General features: G+C 39.0%; 1 protein-coding gene across 2 annotated transcripts in view; it reads right to left on the minus strand.

Moving 5' to 3' along the window:
• Positions 1–921: 921 nt before the first annotated feature.
• Positions 922–13,189, minus strand: part of eif2b3 (eukaryotic translation initiation factor 2B, subunit 3 gamma) — a 52,987-nt gene continuing 40,719 nt past the window's right edge. Inside the window, exons 9-12 of one of the 2 annotated variants that reach the window (XM_012878972.3) lie at positions 11,892–11,954; positions 11,631–11,779; positions 6,843–6,946; positions 922–1,145 (exon numbers count right to left, since the gene is read on the minus strand). In XM_012878972.3, coding sequence (XP_012734426.2) covers positions 1,093–1,145; positions 6,843–6,946; positions 11,631–11,779; positions 11,892–11,954 — 369 coding nt within the window. In that variant the 3' untranslated portion in view covers positions 922–1,092. Of the gene's footprint in view, positions 1,146–1,187; positions 1,570–6,842; positions 6,947–11,630; positions 11,780–11,891; positions 11,955–13,189 lie in introns of those variants that run through there. The other variant, XM_036138160.1, reaches the window with a different exon arrangement.

Genomic DNA, 13,189 nt, shown 5'->3' on the forward strand with positions numbered 1-13,189 from the left:
GTTAAGAAAAGGCCCTAAAACTTGGTGTTTTCCTTATATTTTCTTCAGTGTGACTTCTCAGTTTCATCTTTTCTAAGCTATAAGTAGTTTAATCATATTTCAATTATTTGACATTTAGAATTTTTATGACAAGCTGTGTTAGTATTGCATAAGGGACCCTCGGGTCTAAAACATTTTATTCGTTATCCAGTATTTTTTTAGTATATTTTATTTCTTGCTATTAAAAATAACAATGCATACTATGAAATCAAAGACCTAAAATTCTCACACGTCATATCATAAGATGTTAGGACAACTTAACTGACTCAAGCATGGCTGTAGACACAGTAGAGTAAATAAAGGACAGTAAATCAGACACGCTGACTTCCCCGTTCTCATCTCCTTCCTTCATGACTAAGAAACGTCTAATCTTTAATTTAGGAAAAACTCCACCAGTGCAATGTAGTAAATTATGCGACAGTAAGAGGTTCAGAATGTTGTAGACGAGAAAAAAAAAAAGAAAAAAAAGAAAAGCATCAGCCGTGAGTCAGTTTCCTCCTCTTCTGGGCTAGCGAGTGTGTGTCAGGGCGGGGCGTCGGTGTTAGCTGATACACAGACGAGCTGGGTGGTCCGGGGCCGACACATACACCATTTTTTTTGTGTACAAATAAACTTAACCCCCCCATTGTGGTCACCCCTCCCACTGCCTTTTCTCCCCATCTCTGGCGATCACAGCTGCACAGCGTGCGTGTGTAAACACCTTCTCGCACCGAGATGTCTGCGTGTGTGCTCACGCTCCTCCCTCTGGAAGACTGTAAAACGGAGCAATTGAGAACTACTGTAAGGAGAGAGCGATGATCTGATGAAGGTTAGGAGCGGTGACACTCTGATGTTGAAGCATAATGAAAATGAAGAGAAAAGAAACCCCACAAAAGCATGCACTGAAGTCAACTTGTCTTTATTCAGACTTGTTGTAAAAAAAGAAAAAGAAAAAAAGCCAAAAATTGTTGGACTGTCTAGCAGCTTCTAGGCTTCTGATAGGTCAGTCAGCTGGAGGATCGGTTTGCTGCCCTCATGTTAACAGGGTAACGTTTCTTTTTCTTTGTGACGAAGCTAGATCTCCATCAGTTGGTCCGTTCCGACGATAACTTCATTTGTCCGCTCAGCTGAAAAGAGAAAGAAATTACTGATGAAACACACAAAATAACTAATAAATATCTCACAAGTCCACCTATGGTGATGGTTATGATTTAAAATCAGCGATTTATCAGTGAAATGAGGGATTAAATAAACCACGTAAAACCCACGACCAGCCGACATTAGGACGCATAATCCTTTGAGTCATTTGATGTTCAATTATATTAATGTTCCACTAGACATTCAAGACGCATTGGAAATTCAGTCAGAGCAGAAGCAAAATATATTTCACACTGAGCTTTAATGACACAGATGGGTTTTGTGCCTGCAGACATAGCGGGGTTCGCAGCCAGGATGAGGGTAGCCTCGTTCTGGCTGCAGAAGCGCGGAAGTGCAGAAGTGGAAAGGCAATCACGGCTCCCTCACGTAACCGGTGAACAAATGGTGTTTTCACTGTGAAGTCGCCAATAACACAGAAAAAAGATTAGAATTAGCTTTTTTGGAAATAAATAAATGAGTGGAGCGGAGGTCTGAAAAGTGGTTGGCAACAGCGCTGCTATGACACAGAGCCTCTGCCTCCTCAGAGAATGACAGGAGGGGATGTGTCTGTATTTTCCCTCTCGCAACTGCAATCTATCTGGCAGAAACCCGAGTGAGCCAGTGCATGACGGCGTGGATTGTTTGTTATCGATAGCAACCCGAACCTTTGAGATGGCTTAGCGGATTGGATTGGGCCAATAGACCAGGCAACCTTCAGGAGCATCGGGAACGGTGCCGATGGCCAGTCCGCCCCTTCCGTTATTGACCAACTAAAAGAGCAGCTATGTTTTTCCCCTAAAAAAATGACTATTGACTCAATATGAAACATTCTGTTCAAAATAAAATATTATTTCTATATAATATTATATAACAAAATATTTCTCACTTTCTTATCTCAGAAGACATTACGCCTTTAAACAAACAAACAAAATTAAAAAATACTTGTGAAGTGCTAACGGTTAGCTCTTTTTCCCTCTCATGCGCGTTCACGACACTGGTGTTGTTCCAACTTATCGGCAGAGGGGGCAGACTTCAGCAAAAATCCAGGAACTTGCGCAATGCACCTTTAAAGCAATGAATCACATTCATTTTCAGCCCTAATTGTTTGCCAAGGCTTATTAATTTTCTTTCTCGTATCATTTTTACAACAAAAATAACTTTTTAAACATGAGCACACATGACAATAGTAATATTTACCCTGAGCTTTCTTACTGCTCATAATTAATACAAAACTTGAGTCCGGTTTTGTGCCTGGAGGCACCCGTGAGCCATCAGTTCATGCTCAGATAGCATGAATGGATGGCACAAGGTTGTATCTTGCTGGAAAGTGCACCAGATTTCCCATAATCTCAGTTTTTAAAGATATTAATGCAACTTCATGTTCTTGCAATACCAGACTCTTGTCCATTGTTGCGGTCAGTTTATAGAACATTTCAACACAAATGTTGACCAAAGTGCTTCATAATAAAAACAAAATAAATAAATAAAAGACTTAAAAATACAACTATATGTCTAAAATAACTATAAAGTAAAGAAAACCTGTATAAAGTCACATTGGTTCAGATATACACGTTATAGGGGGATACCATGGTGAAAGCTTAACCACCCATATCCTACAGTAGTAGTCACACATAAAACACTAATGAAGGCTTATTGAAGATTTCTGTAGGTTCAGACAATCAGATAAAAATGTGACCTATGAATAAAAAACAACAAAAATGAAACAAAAAAATGTGTCCTAGAGCACAAACAGTGTTGTTTTTGTTCCAGGACTTTTTCATAATTTAGTTTCAGAGACGCATAATAGAACAGATGGCCGTGATACAAATAATATCAAATTTTATAAGGTTTACTCTCACAAACAGTTTTTGGGCAAGGTTATTAGAATACAAACGCAATAAATATTTAAAGGCCTTTATTTTTACGCTCCAGTCTGATTAATAAAAACCTTTACTGTAGGCGTCCAAACCTTTCGTCACCTGTGCCAAAATTGTCAAGCCAAAAGTACCCGAAGGCTAAAAGATATATATAAAAAAATAATATTACCAAAAATTTTATTTTTTTTTTTACCCGATCCACAAAATATGAGCATGCAATATTGTAAATAAACAAAGTAGTCAGATTTTCTGTATGAAAGGGATGTGTTAATCATTGTAGATCCAAATCTAAAAAAGGGTTTTGCACATTTGCCTCATTAATGGTTATCCATTTTGCTAATTCTTTTGTAAAGTAAAGTAGTCATCTTGCAATCGGATGGTTGTGGGTTGAAATCCAGCTTCCCCCTGTCATAGGTCGATGCGCCCCTGGGCAAGTCACTTAACCCCAATAAACTAACTATCGATCTGCAGATCGATGTATGAATGTGTCAGTCAGTGAGCGAATCAGTGAGTGCAACTGGGTGAATGTGGCTAAAGCGCTTTGAGTGGTCAGTATGACTAGACAAGTGCTATATAAATTCAGTCCATTTACTGCAGTAACGTGCAAGTCCAATGTGTAATTTGACTTGTTTTAACTCTAACTGCTGCACTAATATCTGCAACGGTCCCTTTTAACCTAAAACCTCTCAAACACATGAAGTACAACCACAATTCCTCCCTGGAACCCTGCTCCCCCAGCCCACCACCACCACCACCAAGTACCGGTGCTGATCCAAAACAAATGGCGGCAGGGAGCAATGTTCCATCCACGCAGACAGGTTTTAGTGTGAAGGAATCTTTTGCTGGGAATGAGCTTAGCCACTGTTGTGTGAAAGAAGAGGACAAATGGAGCATGGGACTGCAGGAGAGGGAAGGGCAGGGAAGGTGGGGAGTGACTGGAGTGGAAAAAGAGTATGCTGCTCGAGCCAAAGGAGCCCCCAAAAAAACAATACAGTCGATGGTTGTAGTGACATCACGTGTGTTTACATATTTCTCCTGCTGAAGCAGTGATGGGAAGTGGACAGGATGTTGGGTTGTCTTACGTCTACCAAAATGTTGACAGGGGTGGGTTCATTTTAATCACATTGCACCATATAAACTGAAAATGAAAAGAAGACATGCAAAGGATTGCATCTCTTTAGAGGGAGTATTAAAAAAAAAGTGCATCAAAACACAAAAACACAAAAAAAAAAATGAAGAAGAAAAATCAAGAGCTGATAAACGATTGCGAACGCAATGTGTGTGTCTGTGTCAGGCCGTCATGGTGGTCTTTGGCTGCTAACAGCTTCAGCAGTAGGGTGGGTGTATAATGTCTTTAACAGCCTGCGGTCAGACAGCTAGATTGGCAACAAGGAGCTATCTTTTATTCAAACATTACAATACAGAGAAAAGGAGCCGAGAGCTTTAAGTTTTATTTAACGTAATCTAATGGAAGAGTGAATCTTTAGAAACTGACACTAAGTACATAAATCCCTGCAATTTTCTGATTTATTGGAATACATTTTACCTTCTCAAGGGGACAGTATAAAACAATATAAAGAACACCATGTGCATTCAAAAAAGTAATCTTTATCAAAATGTTATTAGTAGGAAAATGATAATAAAACAGCAGTGGATGAGTGTGATTAGCTTATGTTTAGGAAATAAAAATAAGATGAAGGGACAACTTTGAGGAAAAAAAAATTTGTTTTAACAGAACTTTGTCTAAAAAATGTAGAAACGTAAAAACCATTAAATGAAGCAAAAAATAAATAAAGTGATGTGAGGGGAGCTTTTCTGCGGCGCAATCACACGCCGTTCGCTTCAGAGCGGTCTCAACTGTTTCCTTTTAAGATGATTTTAGCTCAGATTCAAACTGTTGTTGCCCAGAGCTCCCTGTTGTTCACTCAATTAGGCGTCTTAGTCTGGTAGCCAAGCTTGTTCCCTCTTTTCTATGTTCACGAGTTAAAGTGCGTGTGCGTGTGTGTGTGTGTGTGTGTGTGTGTGTGTGTGTGTGTGTGTGTGTGTGTGTGTGTGTGGGGATGTGGCTGCAGGCTGCTGCTGTTGAATTCCGGGTGGTCCTGTTCTGGCCGTGCTCTCTAACCTCTCCATCAATGTAACACACACACACACATACACACACATACATATGGAAACAAAAACACACACACAGAGCTAGCTCCGAGGACAAGGGGATTAAGGAAATTATTTAAAAAATAATCTTTGACAAATTGGACTTTAAGAAAGAAGAACCTTTCCTTGTTGGCACTAATGCCTGGCACCTATACGTGGATGCCACACACATACATTGACGTCTTATCAGAGTCAGTCAGAGGGAAGCACTGGGCATTAGGAAACTGACAGAAATTACAAAACAAAACTATTTCAATGTCAAACAAATCTTATATTTCTTCCTAGTTGAAGGGGTTTACAGAGATGCAGTAATCAGGCTTTTCCTATAGGCATCATACCCATTTCCTTTTTTTTTTTTTTTTTTTGGAGGACTGACCTGCTGATTTAGATTTTTTTATCCTTAGGACTAAAAGTCATGGAAGAAAAAAAGTGATTCAGGTTCTTTTATAGATGTAGAAGTTTTAAATCTGATTAAAAATGGGGGAATTACAAGATGATCGTGATTTATGGCTCAAAGCTCATGTCCTCTAACCTTTATGTAATTCTTATTAAATTCAGACTACATCCTGTTATCTCTAACGACCCATTGGTGCACCTCAAGTTTTATACTGTGAATAATTATTGATATTGTATCAACTCTGTGATTTTTTAAAGTGCTTCTATTTTGTATCATTTAATGAAGCCATATCATTTGAAACGTTAAGATTAAAATCTTACTATGCTCACAACAACTAAGAATCTGCAATTATTAATGGCAAACATTTTGACTAAAATTTTCAGAAGGAATAAAAGCACATATTTATCCATATTTTCACATTTCAACTATAGATATGCCGATCATTTGCTCACAGATTGGAATCTGACAATTTTCCCCTAATCTGATTAGTGATTGATAAGTTACTGAAAAAACAAACAAAAAAAACAACGTTTCATTTTTGTCTATAAACACTTCCACCAATAATATGTACATTTGAGTACAATAACAACAACCATAATAATAGTACTATTATTATTGTTGTTATTATTATATATGCTTTAAAGTATAAATGGGAATATATTTTTAATAAATAGTTTTTTTCTGTTGGTGTCAAAACTATTGCCTCTATAAAAAGATGAAAAACAAAACCAGAACTGCCACAGGATTATTTTCTCTTTTATGAGTTATAGTCCTCCGATAAAAAAAAAGGTGAAAATTAAAATCAGCCGTTCTGACCGCAAAGAAACCCTGAAATTGGTTCTGGCCAGGAAACGCCACATGGGCACTTCTCTAATTTCAACCCATCCTTTGATCTCTAGACACTTACAACAAGGAAGTGGACAAACAATGCTCGATTTCTGCTGTGAGGGACTTAGTGCAAGATTTTTTTTAAAAAGTTATATTGCCAAATCCTGATGTTAAACACCAGAAAAAAAAATATTGCTTGCTGTAGTTCAATATATCACATGCAATGAAGAGCATCCAGTGGAAACTTCTTCATCGCTATTATGTGTCACAAATGTGCCGTTTGATGCAGGGCGTAATAATGTGTGGCTATAAAAAGAATTTGAAAACAAGCCTAAAACAACAGGGTAAGTAAGTAAGAGATGGAATAAGAAAGAACCTATTCAGAGCTCTTTCATGTAAAAAAGTATGGGTGTGTTCATTTTGTCGGGTCTCACCTTCTGGCTCAATTCGTTGTCCGTTTCCAACCAAACAATATTTGAGGTCTGCTCCCCTGCCAATGATTGCATTACTGCAGATTACGCTGCCTTGGATGTTGCATCTGGAAATCAAGCACACACACATTTTATTAACTGCAAGGTTGTTGGAATGCTGGATGAATTTGTTGCAGAGTTTCGATGTGTCCGTCTACGCGCCGGGGGAGAGAAAGCATCGACAGAATAGCACGGCTTCAGGTAGGAAGGTAGACAAGTGGGAACAGATGTCAAGGTGACTGGTTGGAGAGAAGTAGAAGGCGATTTTTGGTTGTGATTGGTCCTAGGTGAGTATACAGTGCAAAAACATTGTTTCTGAGAGTGGCAAAACTCCTTTAAGGTATCGCCCCCATTTCAGATCTTCAACCTACTTTACCGGACTTGAATTTCTGTGCTTACAGACACCAAACATTTCCCATGTCCAGTTTGTTTTTTCTTTATCTGTATGTGCTACATCTCATCCAGCAACACAATGCTGAGAGTAGCTTCTGAACCACAAGTGCTGCAAATTAATCCGTTGTCAGTCACATAAAACCAAAATGGTCAATGAGTTGGACAAAAAGCTGTGATGTGGCAAAGTAGAGAAAGAAAAAGCACAACACTGAAATGTCAAACCAAAAACAAAACGTCTTTCACGTTTTTACATTTCCGTCCATCCATTCCTCCAGCCTTATAATAATAATAATAATAATAGGCTCACTAATAATAATTGAACTTAATTGATCTCACAATGGAGAAATTCACTTCTGCATCTTAATGCTCCCCTTGGGGAGCAGTGGGCTGCCACTTTGTGGCGGTCCGTCATGGGGCAGATTTCAATATTCCTATCCTTTAGACCAGGGGTCTTCAACTCTGGGCCATGCTTTAGGTGTTTCCCTGCCTCCAAACACCTGAGCTAAATAAATTGGTGATCACCAGGCCTCTGCAGCCCTGGATGGCTGCTGAGGAGGTCATGCAATTCTTTGATTCAGGTGTGGTGAAGCAGAGGCTAAAACATGCAGGACAGTAGATCCAGAGGACCAGGTCGTTTTAGAAATTTTAACAACGAATAACGTCAGGAAAAAATAAGTGGTTTTCCATCCTTGTTTTTTTTTTTTTATCTCCATCCTTACAGATGTAACAAAATCTAATTTCATACTTTTACACCCTTTTCCAGCACTGAGTAGGAACCCTGTATGGCGTTAGTTAGAAATCATAAGGTTTGCCTACGTAGCACCTGCAAGAGGTGAGCCACTGTCCTGTTGGTGCTGAAACATGATTCTTCACCTCAGCGAACCGGCAGGACAGAGCTGAGAGGTTTCCCTTCCTCGTCAAGGATCTCCACAGCTGCCGTGAAAACCCGGAGACATCCAATCAACTGAACCTAATGACGTGGCATCAGCGTTAATGTCTCCGGCCTATGCTGCGTGAGCGTGTGTGTCCGCCTGAGTTAAACATCTTGTGCTGCAGTTCCACCTGAGCTGGCCGTGCCAACCCGCCGTGCGTGCTCTCATTCGGCCAGACCATCACCAGAAAATTCTTGGAGACACACACAGACGGTGCCTGTGTGTCCAGCGCCCGGCTAACCATGAAGGGCGTGTATGCGCAAGTGTGCGAGATACAGAATGTGTGTGTTTCAGAAGCCATGGGAGCCAAGCGGAGAAACGCGCTTGGGTCTTGCCCGGGCAGTGACGCACACGCACTTGGCTGTCCGTACCTCACACACAGACAGGTTTGTATTGGCCCATTTGATTCAGGTGGTTAGACCGGGACGGGAAAGGGAGAAATGTCTGTGTGGGTGCCGGGGTGTGTGTGTGTGTGTGTGTGTGTGTGTGTGTGACCGACTACCTAGGAGGTAGTGGTGGTAGTTGGTGACGGGAGATTACAAGATTCAGAGTTTTGTAACATTACAGAGAAGGGGAGACCACCAAAGAAGCTTCGGCGCTGAAACACCACTAATTACTAACACCAGGGCTCCTCCTTGTCATGACCCCCACATCCTCCCTCCCTATTACACAAACACACACAAACACATACACACATCAGCCCCCACCTCCTGTGGCCCCGTCCTATAAAGTTGACCCCTACTATCCCCCTCCCCAAACACGCAGTGCTTTGTCAACAAGCTCTGGTCAGCTCCAAACAAAGAAATCAGAAATGCAAGGGGTTTCAGCTACATGGCTGGGGTCTGCTAATCCCCTCATACAGGCTCTTTCTTTCTCTCCCTCTTTCTCCTTCCTTCTTGTGTCCTCAAAGCGATAAAAGAAAGAATTGCAATTTTCTTTCTTGCGCGCTAGCTTGCTTTCCCTTCGCTCCTTTCTTCCCCTCTCCTGTCTCTCTCATTCTTTCATGGCTTTGTGCGTGCACCTACACGGGCATGATGAGGGTCCCCGAGCTGGCTGGCCGGGCTCCCTGAGAGAGCTTAAGGAGGGATGGTTGGAGACAGAAAGAGAAGGGAGATGGCGTCGGGGCCACGATGAAAAGAAAGGGAGGAGGAGTGAGAAATTGAGATAAAAGAAAAAAAAAGACCTTGTGAATGAGTGCATTAAAATCTGGAATAGAGGCCAAGTTGAGTCCTCCTCCCGAAACGATTCCTGGCTAAGAGACTGAACAGATCAATCTACATGCTAATTCTACTGTAGCTACTGTGGCGTTCTGCACGGCGCCACTTCGTTCTTACTATTTTCACCACTAGCAAAGAGCTGAGGTGACTGTTTGAAGTTTAAAAATGTCGCCCCTCATGGAGAATCACACTTGGTTTTTGTCCTTTTAAGTATAGATAGACAAGTTTTTTTTGTTTTTTTTACTATTTCTTTAAAAACATAAAGAAGAAATATATATATATATTTCTTTATAATAAAAAAAAGAATAATAATAGTTCATTTTGTTTTGGTGCAACTTATTCAAATCATTCTAAAGACTCGTCTTGTCCAAAAACCAATGGTACCGATCGCTAGATCCATCGCTAATTAAATTATTTACTAAAAAGCGCAACTGCTCATTAAAATTTTGAAACCAATGAAAAATTTGCAATTGTAGAAATCCTTCTTAGCTCTGTTGTAATTTTTTTGATTAGTTTTAGTGGTTGATTGTTGCAGCACATCAGGAAATCCTTTAATCTGTCAAAGTTTAACCAAGAGAGTTAGTGGGCGGGGCTAACGGGTCTGCAGGTGTCACAAACTCAAATTTAAGACTTTTTTAACCTTTTAAAGACCATTATAAATTAAATTTATGACCTATATCCTGACATACAGAAATATCCAAAAGAATTGCATATATATATATATATATATATATATATTCACTGACTAAATAGGCTTGTGTTAACCAAAAATGCACCACATAGACACTTTATCTTATTTTATTTTTTATTTTTTGTAATAAATAAGCTTTGTTGTTTTAATCTTATTTCCCGTCTACTGAGCCTGCTGTGCCATTTGGAGGCCAAGTTAATAAACTGTAAACAGTAGATATTGTCACTGCAAGGGCACAGTACTGTTCTAACAAATTACCTAACCTAATTAACAAACTGTATGTATTGGTTTCATAAATTTGATGTAGAAAAAATTAGATTTGGAAAACTGTTTCTTCTACATGAGTTTGTTATATTGTTACCATGGTGAAATTTATTTTTGGCTAAGAGTACACGTAAACAAACAGGCAATGAACAAGGGTTACAATTTCTTTCACAATATAAAAAGACGAAGATCAAAAGTCTATCATAAATAAATATAATCTGCAAATACTTAAAACTTAATTTTAAAACACTTAGATAAATACTTAAAAATACTTAAAACTACTTAAATCTATTGGGACTGTGCCTTTTCTATAACTAATTTATGCATTTCTTGGGTAATAAGCTGTTCTAATTTCTTCCTATACACAAATTATTCACGTCGTCTGCAAATACATTGATAGATTACACATATCATATATATGCACACTAGCCCCTGAGTGACCACAGAGAAAATGTCCAAACAATCTGATAAATGGTCACACATTTGCTGTCTGTTTTTTTAGGTATCATTCTTTTCTTAAATTTATATATAACTTACCACCAGTTTGTTTTGCCGCTTGTAATTAGATACATTGTGAATGTGCACCTTAATTATGTATTCAACACGTGATATTTTAAAATAAATATGGATACATTTATGTCCAACTTAAATTATTCACTCAGAAAGCCTTTGCATGTATTACTCAATGACAAGTTGGACCCAACTGTAATGAAAATATAATATAACCACTGTGAAACTGAGTTTAGGTGAGAAAACTAGGGCCTAATTGATGCAAATAAGAACGTTACCTGATTACACACTAAAGGATGCTTTGCTAACACCGCCATTTCTATATGACCTCAGAAAGCACTAAAACACAAAACCAGATACACCTCCTTTCAAGACACAAACACACAAAATTTGCAACAAAAGAAATGTGAAAACATGCAGTGAACAGAAAACTAAATGCAATATTAATTTTACTATAACAATTACTAAATTATTCTAAACAGGGTTAAATACGGTTACTGCTAATTTCTTTCCTCTAAATGCAATATTTTTCCTAAATAATAATTTCTTTAAAATGTCTTTTTAAGCAACATTTTGTAATGTAATGCAGATAACTGTACACTAATCAGGTTTTGAATATGGAAACAATGACGATGATGGATGGACTGAATGACGGAAGGATGGACTGGCGGATGCATGGCTAGATGGTTGGACTGATAGGCGGATGAATACAAAAACTCGCTGGAAAGAGGGTTTGTGTTCTCACCCCTCCTCTATGGTAACTCCGTGCATGACAATGGAGTTGGTGACTTTGACTCTCTCTTTCACTGTGCTGGAGACTCCGATAGTGGATCTTTTTATGGAAGTCTTATCTGCTATCTGGCACTGAGCTCCGATGATGCTGTCCGATCCCACCTGCAGGCAGAGCAAAAACACTTAACCTACTCTGAAGCACACATGTTAAACACAACAGATACAGTGGTCTGAAGCATAAATTGGACTCAGACAATAATATAACAATATTCACCTGACATCTCTCAGAAATGGCAGCAGATGAGTGAACTGGTGGTTCATCGAACAGCTTCGGGGCCTGACAGTGAGAAAACATTAAATAGTAAAAAAAACATATTTTGAAACCAAACCACTAACTTGAGTTCAACAGGATATACACAGGGTGCTTGCTCTTTTTCCAAATTAAAATTCCAGACTTTTTTCAGACTTTTTTAAAACTGATATTTTTTTCACAAGACCTTAACTTTATGTACTTGTATACTTGTGTGCCTACTGCCTACTTCATTGGTTGAGATTGTACAAACTGTTTATTAGAAATGTTAATTTTTATAGGCTAGTATTCAATGAACAAATGCATTATTCACAGTAAATTATGCTTTTACTGATGAAAACGTTTCAAAACATGAAAATCACAAGTACATGAATTTCACATCAAACAAGTGTTTGATTCCATTAGGCTAATACAGTACGTGACCAGTTAGTAAAATTATAGTTTTATAGCCCACCTTCCTATTTCACAATGCCTTTGAGCATACTGTAAAATTCTACCATACATTTTTTCCCCATACTTTATTAAGACTTTCACACAAAATTCAAGACATTTCAAGGTCTGGAAAACATTGTTTCAAAATTCCATACTTATTAAGACTTTCAAGACTTGCGCAAGCACCCTGTATACAAAAGTAAAAAAGAAATACAGCTAACATATAGAGCAGGACTGAGACATTGCATGGTCACCAGAATTAGCTAATTTTCACCTTGATCAGGGCTGACCTGTGACTGGAAACTCTACCAAGTCACTGTGACAGCAACACTCTTTAGTGTGGGTGCTGCTACCGAAAGAAGACTACAATGCTGCTATTTCGATATCAGCAAGGTGATGATGTGTAAGATACGTACAAGAAGCCATTTTAAATAAGGTGATTAGATTTCTGTAGTGAAAACTGTGGACGTTTTCAGTTCTGTTAAGCGGGGTGTGCTGACTGCGATGACGATGCAGCACAGCAGTTGCTGGGGGGGGGGGGGGGTGCTGAAGGGACGGGGGCGGCATGCTCAGCTCAGCTCAGCTCTTCTACTAACTTGGGAGCGCTGCAGGACAGGGTAAATACCTCTTGTTGCATGCAATTTTTTTCGTCCATCATGATAAACTGAAATCAGGAACGTCTGGTCACCCTGATTTTAAAGGGAAAATGTATTTTCTACAGTCCAGTCTAGGTTCAGAGAGCGCGAGAAAGTGTGACACATTCAACAGGTAACAGGAAGGCTAAAGTGAGTACAAAAAAAGTTTTATTTGTTTTATACTTTTCAGCTTAA

Source organism: Fundulus heteroclitus, chromosome 6, assembly GCF_011125445.2.
Source record: "Fundulus heteroclitus isolate FHET01 chromosome 6, MU-UCD_Fhet_4.1, whole genome shotgun sequence".
NCBI classification, from domain to species: Eukaryota; Metazoa; Chordata; class Actinopteri; order Cyprinodontiformes; family Fundulidae; genus Fundulus; species Fundulus heteroclitus.